Source organism: Pipistrellus hanaki, assembly GCF_964339955.1.
Source record: "Pipistrellus hanaki genome assembly, chromosome: 17".
Classification (NCBI taxonomy): domain Eukaryota; kingdom Metazoa; phylum Chordata; class Mammalia; order Chiroptera; family Vespertilionidae; genus Pipistrellus; species Pipistrellus hanaki.
In genome coordinates this window covers 28536189-28546445 of record NC_140519.1, presented here as the reverse complement: position 1 = coordinate 28546445, position 10257 = coordinate 28536189, and the positions used below count along the sequence as shown (strand labels likewise).

Sequence of the window (10257 nt, the reverse complement as noted above, 5' to 3'; positions counted from 1 at the left end):
AATATTCTTGATACTTATTGCCAAAATTGCTTGCAGTAAAACTGGTATTCTTTCCTTTGGGGTTAAATCCCAAGAAAATTACTTGTAGCAAGAGAAAGAAATCAAGTCATGAAGAGCTGTGGGAGCTTTGCTGTTTATAAATATTTCCTTAGAAAAAATTCAAAGCCATGCATACTGCTTATGTGACATGGAGGTCATTCAACAAAACTCTGGCTCAATCTGTCCGGAACCCCACCATTTCACTGCAGATAAGGTATTAAATTGTCAGCTCATGTACTGAGCAGAAGGCGTCTCTCTCTCTCTCTCATTCCTGTTCCTTGGAATGTTTCTACTGACCTGCACCCTTGATTATTTAGTTCAGAGATAATTTTCAATAAACTGTTGTCACTTGAAAATAAACAATCTGGACAATGTAGGGTCCGTTTGGAATAATGACAAGATAAACAACCCAGGATGTGTCTCCTTCTCTTTGCAGGCCGTTTTGGACTGTGCTCCAGACACTTCACTTTCTTACCCAGAGAGAAGATTTTATTTCAAATAAAGCCGTTTACTTGGCACCTCTGGGCAACCCTTTTTGGAAGCTCCATAGCCATGGGTGGCTTTGGAGTCTCACTTCGGAGGCACAAGTTCGTCCTCCTCGTGCTCTTTCTTCTGCACATTCAGAGTCTGGGTCTGGACATGGAGAGTCATCCTACCACTGAAGTCTGTGCCACACACACCATCTCACCAGGACCCAAAGGTAAGGAAGGAAAGTCAACTTTCCATCTCTAATAAGGAGGCGGTCTTCCTTCAGCTCTCAGCCCCATTCTAGCTCTTAATAACTCCCCCCTCCCTAGTTCCTTCCATTTTTAATATATTTTGGAAAATCAATGACCCATTATTATTTTTTATATATTTTTTATTGATTTTTTTACAGAGAGGAAAGGAGAGGGATAGAGAGTTAGAACCATCAATGAGAGAGACTCATCGATCAGCTGCCTCTTGCATACCTCCAACTGCGATGTACCCGCAACCAAGGTACATGCCCTTGACCTGAATCAAACCGAGACCCTTCAGTCCGCAGGCCGATGCTCTGTCCACTGAGCCAAACCGGTTTCAGCTGACCCATTATTTTTAAATCTCCCTTGATGTTAGGTAGGAGAATATTAGGAGGGGGTGGGACTGCAGGGGAGGGATGTGATGGAACTGATCCAGGGCAGGGGGACATTTCCGTGCTGCTCTAGAGGAAGACACACACGAGCAAGATACTAGTCTTCAGGAATCCTTTCCTTTAAAAACCAACTCCTTTCTCCTACTGTGCTTTAACGCCACGAGGCAAAGCTCAGCGAAGTAAATGGTAAACCTTTTGTATATTTCATAAATTAACGGGCTGCCGGGTTCCAATGCAGAGGAAAAGTTTTGTCGAGGAGTGGAGATAGTATACAAATGAACATTTCTTTATTTGAAAGCGAAGTCTTTGGGGCCAAGTGCCTTCGGCTGAGGGATGATAGAACGTTGCAAGTTTTTTTTTTTTCAAGTGGAGCCAAGGTCTAACTGTGCTTCAAGCAACCGGTTGATGAAAAGTGCTGCTGTTTTCCTGGTTTCAGCTCTGACCCTTTGGTTCTGAGAGTGGTCACTGCAGTGCAAATCGGTGCTCTCTCATTAGTAATTCATGCGATGTTCCTCCAAGCTATAGGGCAGAGGAATTATAGCTGTTTAAAATTTTAAGTAGAAAAAAAGGGTCTTTAAAAAAAAATCCCAGAAATGCATCGCCCTGTGCTTGTCAGTTATTTAAATGTGTATTGCTTAAAGTGCATTTTTCTTAATCAGTGAATTAATTTCCTCAGAAGATTGCAATCCAAGTGTTAACCTTTGCTACCGCAAAATAAATGCAGGGGGAACAATGAGACCTTGGGGCTTCCTAATAATTTCGTGGGTGAATTAATGAATAATCTGAGGGCAAGTGTTTAGAAAAGAAAGTTTTGGTGAGAAGTAAAGTGTTTACTTAAAACCATTATTGAACTTTCCATGGAATATAGGAAACTTTGTGTTATTCTTTGTATTATTCCTAGGGTATCATAGAGAATGCTGAAAATTAACACTTCCCATGTTCCTGCAAATAGGAGAATCCATTTCGTAATAGAACTGTTAAGATGTTTTTCTTGAGGGAAAACTGAAGTTTTCAAACTGGAAGAAGAATGGACAGCGTGTTGTTAAAATAATGTCCAAAATATAATGTTCAACAATTCAATTCATCCCAATTCCAATATATGGAATATATACTAAGTGCAAAGCATTCTTTTAGGCACAAGAATATGCTTAATATGCATTAAATACTATATATTAATGTCATGAGTGATGAAGAGACATACGATTTAGGAGGGAGATCAGAGGGTAACTAATATTTGTTAGATGCCAGTAGGGTGTCCACCTTAAGAGTGTGTACCTTCACTTCTTTGCTCAATAGAAAACATCTCTATTCACATTAGAAACTCTCTTAAGATTTCAAACAATGGAAACCTCTGTAACGCTCTTCCTGAGCCTGTGTGGAAATCATGAGATGATTACAAGCCAGAAATATGACAGAGTGAAGAAGTGAGTGCTCCTGGGGAAGAAATGTTCAGGGAGTTTTTATAAATCCTAGGTTCCAGAACCAAGTCCGTTAAGAACCCAATGTGATTGCTTTTCTAAAAGTGTGTATTACTGAAGAAAACTTTTTTTTTTAATTTCTTTATTGATTAAGGTGTTACATATGTGTCCTTATTCCCCCATTACCCTCACTATCCCCCCCACTCATGCCCTCACCCCACTGTTGTCTGTGTCCATTGGTTAGGCTTATATGGCATGCATACAAGTTTTTTGGTTGATCTCTCCCTCTTACCCCCACCCTCCTCTACCTTCCCTCTAAGGTTTGATGGTCTGATTTATATTTCTCTGACTCTGGATCTGTTTTTGTTCATCAGTTTATGTTGTCCATTATATTCCATAAATGAGTGAGATCATGTGGTATTTACCTTTCACTGACTGGCCTATTTCACTTAGCATAATGCTCTCCAGTTCCATCTATGCTGTTGCAAATGGTAAGAACTCTTTTTTTTTTACCACAGCATAGTATTCCATTGTGTAGATGTACCAGTTTTTTAATCCACTCATCTGCTGATGGGCACTTAGGCTGTTTCCAAATCTTAGCTATAGTAAATTGGGCTGCTATGAGCATAAGGGTGCATATATCCTTTCTAATTGGTGTTTCTAGTTTCTTGATTGCTTCTTATTCTCCCAGAGCCTTGGGGCTTTTCATCCAATGGATTCTAAGTTCCTTTCTTATTAAAGATATCCCATGATTCTAGAATGTACTGACTCCTACTAAATGCCAAGCATCATATGAGATGCTAAAGGTTTCCAACTAAGGAAGAACTTGAACTTGTCCTAGAACTTATATCTATATTGCAAACTCTTGGTGTCAGGGCCCAGCTAACTTTTTTTTTCTTTGTGAATTGCCTATGTGTACACATGGTGTAACATGAGCATAGTCACTACTCTCCTGCCTCTGCTCTGAGCACTGTCTAAAATTAGGGGTGTCGAACTCAATCAGAGAAGGGGCCAAAATCTAAAATCCAGCCTAAATCGCGGGCCGAATGGTTTACTGAACAGTCATAAACTGACAATGTCATAAACTGACAGCGGAGTGCAGTGATGACAGCGCGGTGCGGGCCACATTGCAAGGCCTGGCGGGCTGGATTTGGCCCGCGGGCCTTGTGTTTGACACATGTGATCTAAATGCATGCACAACAAATAAGACATTGTCTTCTCCAAATATAAACTGCCATCTACCCTACCTGATTCTTTCATAAGCATGGTGATAGTCCCTCCCCACTCTTGAACAACGCAGCTTTGTTTAGTTAGCTCTACAAAGTGAAGGAGGAAAGAACATAAAAAGACCAAGTTTGATGGCCAAGTAAACATTTTAAATGGCTGTTGTTTCTGCTCAATACATTATCTCTAAAATGAAGCTATTCTATATGCTTCCTCATGGCTAGTTATCGTAATTCATATTTACCAGCAGTGAACTCAGAAACTTCTAGATATTCAAACAGACAATACAAGGAGTTTTCCCTACATTCATTTGCAGAGCCTTGAAACTAAAAAATTATTTAGCATTGCAGGTGCAAAACAGTTAGGTTAATCCATCATATAATATGTTGTCCAATATAGAGGCACCATATTTCACTGCATTATTTCCCAAGCGTAACTAGATTCAATCTGTTTGGTCTTCAGTATATTATTACACCTACTTATGCTTCAGTCTTCTTATTTGTAAAATGGACCTTTTTTTAAAATAATGTAAGATAATCAATGTAAACTTAAAGCTGTATAGACATGGTAAGTAGGTACTTAAATTTTATTTATCTTTTTTCCCTCTCCCTATGTAAATCTGTTGAGTAACAATTTTGAGATAAAAATTATTCCAGTTATCAAAACTTCCTTGTGTAAAGCTACCTTTATTTTTATTTCTTTGCCTTAAATTTGTTATTTTATTCTGCTTAGTAGGTACGTTTTTGGTAGGTTTTTTTCTTTTTTTTCTATCTTGGTAGTTTCTTTAAACAATTTATGTGAAATACTGACCTCTAGTGGTTTTACTAAAAAACAACAATGACGAGAAATTTTAACTATGTTAAAAAGAATTTAAAACAAATAAGAAATACTGTATTGAGGTGATGCTTTATAATTTCTAATGACCTTTAAGATACATTATCTTGTTTAATTGCCCTTTGAGGTAGCAATTACTTTATACTTAAAGATAAGGAAAAGTATCAATGAGTCCAAGCAAAGCCCAAGGTCTTTCAAGTAGATATAGTGTAGTCATGCAACTTGAACTTTATCCCTACCTTCTGGTTCTGGGTCCAGTGTCATTCCATGACATCCACTGGTTTATATTAGAATCCATTTGAAGACATAGTGCACTGTGTCTTTGATAAGAAATGGATAAGGCAGTACCTAAGAACATGGAGCACATGTAACCTCTCAGACCAACATTGTACTGCATGCCAAAACATATTGAAAGTGATGACATGCCTCCTCTTTGATAATTAACTTCACTAGTTTGTTGGGACACTAATGATATTTTACCCTATTGCTTATTTTGGCTTCTGCTTTTTAGTTTAGCAGCTTTTTCTTTCAATAACATCTGAATGTGCATGGCCTAAAAGGTCCTTTGCAATCCTTTTTGCTTCTCCCTACTTCTTCCAAGTCATTTCAAACCAATGTTCAAAGAATGTTTGCTCCGGCCATCCTTGCTTTGTCTCTCACTTCTAATCTGGAACTTTGCATTTGATGTTCCCTCTGTTTGGTCCAGACTTACTGCACATGTTCCTAAGCAGAGTTCTGCCTTCATTCATTCAGGTTTTAGCTCAAATGCCATTTGCACAGTGAGGCCCTGTCTAACTATACATTCACTCTCTACCATAGTTCTCAAGGTATTTTATTATTATCTTTTTAATATATTTTATGGAATTTTTACAGAGAGGAAGAGAGAGGGATAGAGAATTAGAAGCATCAATGAGCTGTCTCTTGCACACCCCCTACTGGGGATGTGCCCGCAACCAAGGTACATGCCCTGACCGGAATCAAACCTGGGACCTTTCATTCCGCAGGCTGATGCTCTATCCACTGAGCCAAACAGGTTTTGGTGACATTTTATTATTTTAAAGGACTTACTACTAAATGAAAATCTCTTGTGTATATATATACATTTAGTCATTCCTAGAATGCAAGCTTCTAGGATGCAGGGATCATGTCCATATTGCTGAGTGTGCTTTTCTACTGCCTAGAATAGTTCCTGACACATAGTTGGTGCTCAATAGTATTTTTTATTATATAAATGAATCCCAATTATCTAAGATCCCCCACCATTTTAGCTCATGGCTCTGACCTAATCACTCAGTTCCTTAATGCTCTCCCTGTTTGCCCTGTATTTTCAAAGAAAGGACTGCTCCTTTTATGCAAATGCTTCCAAAAGGAGGACTGATCCTGGGGGTACACTGTCATTGCACCATTTCTTCCATGACCAAAGAATTTCCCTACTAGTGGCCATGAATTATCTGCAAGTACAAGAGTAGCATGGCCTCCCTGACGCCTCAATCTCAGCTTCACCTGGCCCTAACTCGACGCCACTCCCTCGGTAAGGAAGGCTTTCCATTGACTGCATCTGAGGACATGACAGCTCCTACAAATCACTGTTATGACTCTCCACACACATGAGGCTTGGATCCTCTCTTCTTTCCAGCATGATTCCAGTGACAACCTCCACCATAATTGTAGGAGCAGTAATGCTAATACATTGAAGAGTTGCCATTCGCCTTTGCACTGTGTGAGTGCTTTACAGCCATTTTAAAATTTAATTACCTCACACACATTATAATTACCATTTGACAGATGAAGAAACTGAGATACAAAATGATTGAGTCACTAGCCTAAGGCAAACCAGTTCGAAAGTGGCAGGTTGGAATTCCATCTTGTTACAGTTGGACTCCATGCCCTGATCAGCTCACTAACCCTGCTCATCAGCTAGAGGAGGCCATAGGTAGTGTGGACGGCCCCACAGTACTTTCTGGGGCCGCCAGAAATAGCTACTTTGGCTTTTGCTTAAAGTTCTTATTGGTCCTTATGAAACTCATGCATGGGTAGACCAGGTGACCCATGCAAGTGCCAGACAATAGGATGTGCACACAGCTTTGCCATGAGGGAAGCCTTATAGAGAACCCTCCCATCTTCTGAAATGATTTCCTTCTCCGCAAACCCCTTAGCCTCTGGAAAATGAACTTTTATCTGGCCACCCGGCATATTATTGATTATGGCTCTGGGTCCCAGCAAGAGACACAACTTGAGAGTTATTCCCAAACAAATTATCTTGTGACTTCCCCAAATAGATGGCCAGAAATACCCAGAAACACTTGGATCACGTTTGCACTGAAATTGACATCTCACTACCTGTAAAATGACTGTCAGATATAATTTAATTTGACCCCAGTTATTTTTACGCTTGTGAAAACTAAAGCTCAGAGAGGTCACAGACCGTGTTCTATCTACATAACACAGCTGCTGATTGAAGGTAGGGCTGCAACTGGAGCTCCTGTTCCAGTTTCCCCAGCCAATCATTGTTCCCTTCCGCCATATTATACTACTGCCCTCATGTCTCGTCATTCTCATTAAGCGTGAAATGATCCTTCCTTCCATTTTATAAATTAACATTAGAACAGAAGTTCTGTGAGGTCAATGTATAAACATGCTACAGAATTGTTTTTACTCGGTCACCTTGATATAATTTAAGGTGCTAATTTCTTTCTGGTGTCTTTATCAGAGAGGTTAAGGCCTTTATATTAATTCTAGTAATTAACTGGATTCATTCTTTTTGAGTTTTAATATGTATTTTATGCATAAGGACAGACCAAAATTTTAAGTGGCTTGTCTTTTTTTAACTTTATATTTCAGTGTGTGGGTGTTCAGAAACATTTTTTTCCCTTTCTTTTTTTTCTCTGGGTAGATGCCAAAAACACATTTCAAAGTTATGTCAGGAGGGAAAGAATAAAATGTGGGCAAAGTGTGGGCAATCATGAGTCAGGAAGTACTCATTTGTGGAAATGACAAAAGAAATTTGTTTCATTTTAGTAAAGGTGCATCCTTTATCAATGCCATCTCTCTGACCAACTCTCTTATATAATAACTTGGCTATATATCAGTCTCCACTAGGGACCATACTAGCAGGTACTTGCATGTTGCTAAAGATCATGGGCTTTGGAGACAGAATGTATGGTTTCAAGTTTGAGTTCTACCACTTCCTATCTGTGTGATCTTAAGCTTTAATGGTCCCCATTTTTTTTAAATGATGATGATATACTACCCATATCAAATGCTTATTTTGAAAATTAAAACCTATTTACCATATAGATTAGCTGTTATGGGTTTGTTTGTTTTTTTCATTAGCTTCCATTATTATTACTGATCACCATAGGCTTCTTCTATTTTTATATCCTAAAAGAAAGCTTCATAGATTATATAAGTGGGTCAATAAATATAAATCTACCAGGGAAATCCACTATCTCTGTGCCTTGCTGAAATTTCCTGAGTATTTTTAGTCCTACTGCAAAGTCAACTTTTATTCATCAACAGCTCATAAACCTGAGATCACCCATTCTCTTTACTAACGTTGCATTCTTTCTGTAGTTCTGCAACTGAGCCTGGTACACCTTATCAGAAATAGTTTAAATGGTGTTGTTTTTCCTGGCCTGAGATGACAAATACCTTTAAAAATGTTTTTGATATTCTTAGCCAAAAGTTGACAAAGATGTCATCTTTCATCAGACCACATGCCATGCGACCAAATGACAGAACAACCAAAAGGAGGAGGCCTATATGTTGAAAGGGAAGTTGGGAGATAGAAAGTGGTAGCAAGTGTGACAATATGCTCCAAACCAAAGTGAAAGTCTCCAAAGAGACTGGGGACTTTGAAATACCTTAGAGGAGGGTCTCTGGAATGGAAGATATCAAAACGATTTATCAGTGCTGCCCTAGAACTTGAAGAGCAAGGCTGGACAATGCCACCATGACTGTGGGACAAAGCCAGTACTAGACTGCAGACACAGGCCAGATACCCTGGACTAAAACTCACATAGAGTGTTCAAAGGAAAGAGATATGACCTACTTACCTAAGCTGGAGTGCACCTAAGTTGACATTTTATTCTTCAAAGTAAAATGGGATATATATATATATATATATATATATATATATATATATATATATATATATAAACTTTTCATGATCAGAGAAGCCAATATAATATTGTTATTCTAATGTGGGCCAACTATACTAATATACAATTTCTTCTTGCTCCCTCTTTATGCTTCTATAATATTATATACCGAATAGATGTGTGTATGCAAAACCAACATTTCCAGCATTTACTGCTGCCAACATGTTCCTATACCTGCTTATAAGGCTTTATTAGTGGGAAATAACTCTTCCAAAATGCATATTACTGCCTGTTCTCCTATATCTCTGTCTGTCTTACATTTTGGAATTAAAATATGGGTAGGGTGGGAGGTTAGGACCCAATATTCTTCCATATTAAAAAACATCATTAATGCAACAAAGTTATTGATTCAATTTTCTGGTCAGTATAGACTGAGTCTTGGAATGGAGTATCCAATGGAAGAGGAACTGTTATCTTACCTCTTTTAAGGTAAATAAGATAGATTTTTTTTAATAAGATAGAGCACAGAATTATTTTCCCTATTCTAGCTCCAATAGATTTAATGTAAATAGAAAGTCTATACACTTTGTTAATCCAGTTTTCGTTGTACTTTGAGTTTTCCCTTCTCTTCCTCCTCCCCCTCCTCCTTCTTTCTCTTCTTCTTCTTTTTAGTTTTTATTGCTATTTTCTAGAAGTTGTGAGATTCTATCAGTTCCACCAACCAAATAACAGTTTAAACCAGACAAGCCAATGGAAGTTTTTGAGTAGGAGAACAAAATAACTGGAAATATTATTTATTAATAATATTTTAATTCTTTTTATAAAAATATTGTTTTCCTGGCAGATAAATCTCTTGGCAGAGTTGAAGGTAGACTGAAGGATGTGAGAATGTCCTGATGGGATATGAGTTAAAAATAAGACACGAATTAGGGTACTGAGATATGGAGAAAGGGGTAGGATGTTAGGTCTTTCAGAAGCAGAATTGGCAGGTTATTATGAGTTCTAAATTTTGTTTGAGCTGCCTGTGGATATTCAGATGGAAAAGTTCATAGGCAGTTGGAAATGGATACTATAAATATTTCTTAGCATTTCTTCTCTACAAAAGCTATACACATGACCTATATAGTCTTGACTAATAATTTTTCTATTTTGTGATAGTTATCAGTCAGAACACTTCCATTCTCAATGAGTTTAGGGATGTCCATGGATTAGGATATTGATGTATAGTAATAGCATAGTTATCACTTATATTCAATGACAATATTACTCTTTTTTTTTAAGAAATGTCTTTGTACCACTTTTTTACAAAAAAGAATTTTAGACAATATTATATGTCACAGCTTTAGAGTATTGTAAACATTTCAATGCCAAGACACAGATCTCTGCAAGCAAAAATAGGCATCAGCCTGGAAGTTGCAAATCTGCACAAGCAAGGAATGGGCTAAAAGAGGCCTGGCTTCCCATTGGCATCTTTCTTCTATCCCTTTAATTTTGAGTGATTAGAAATTGTAGGTGGTCTATTGGATGATAC

At 38.0% G+C, this 10257-nt stretch overlaps 1 protein-coding gene across 1 annotated transcript in view; it reads left to right on the top strand.

Annotated features, from left to right (window-relative positions):
- The first annotated feature begins 470 nt into the window (after nt 1-470).
- Nucleotides 471-10257, top strand: part of COLEC10 (collectin subfamily member 10) — a 36111-nt gene continuing 26324 nt past the window's right edge. The window contains exon 1 of the mRNA XM_084864984.1: nt 471-739. Within this exon, the coding sequence (XP_084721110.1) occupies nt 592-739 (148 nt within the window). The 5' untranslated portion in view covers nt 471-591. The remainder of the gene's footprint in view (nt 740-10257) is intronic.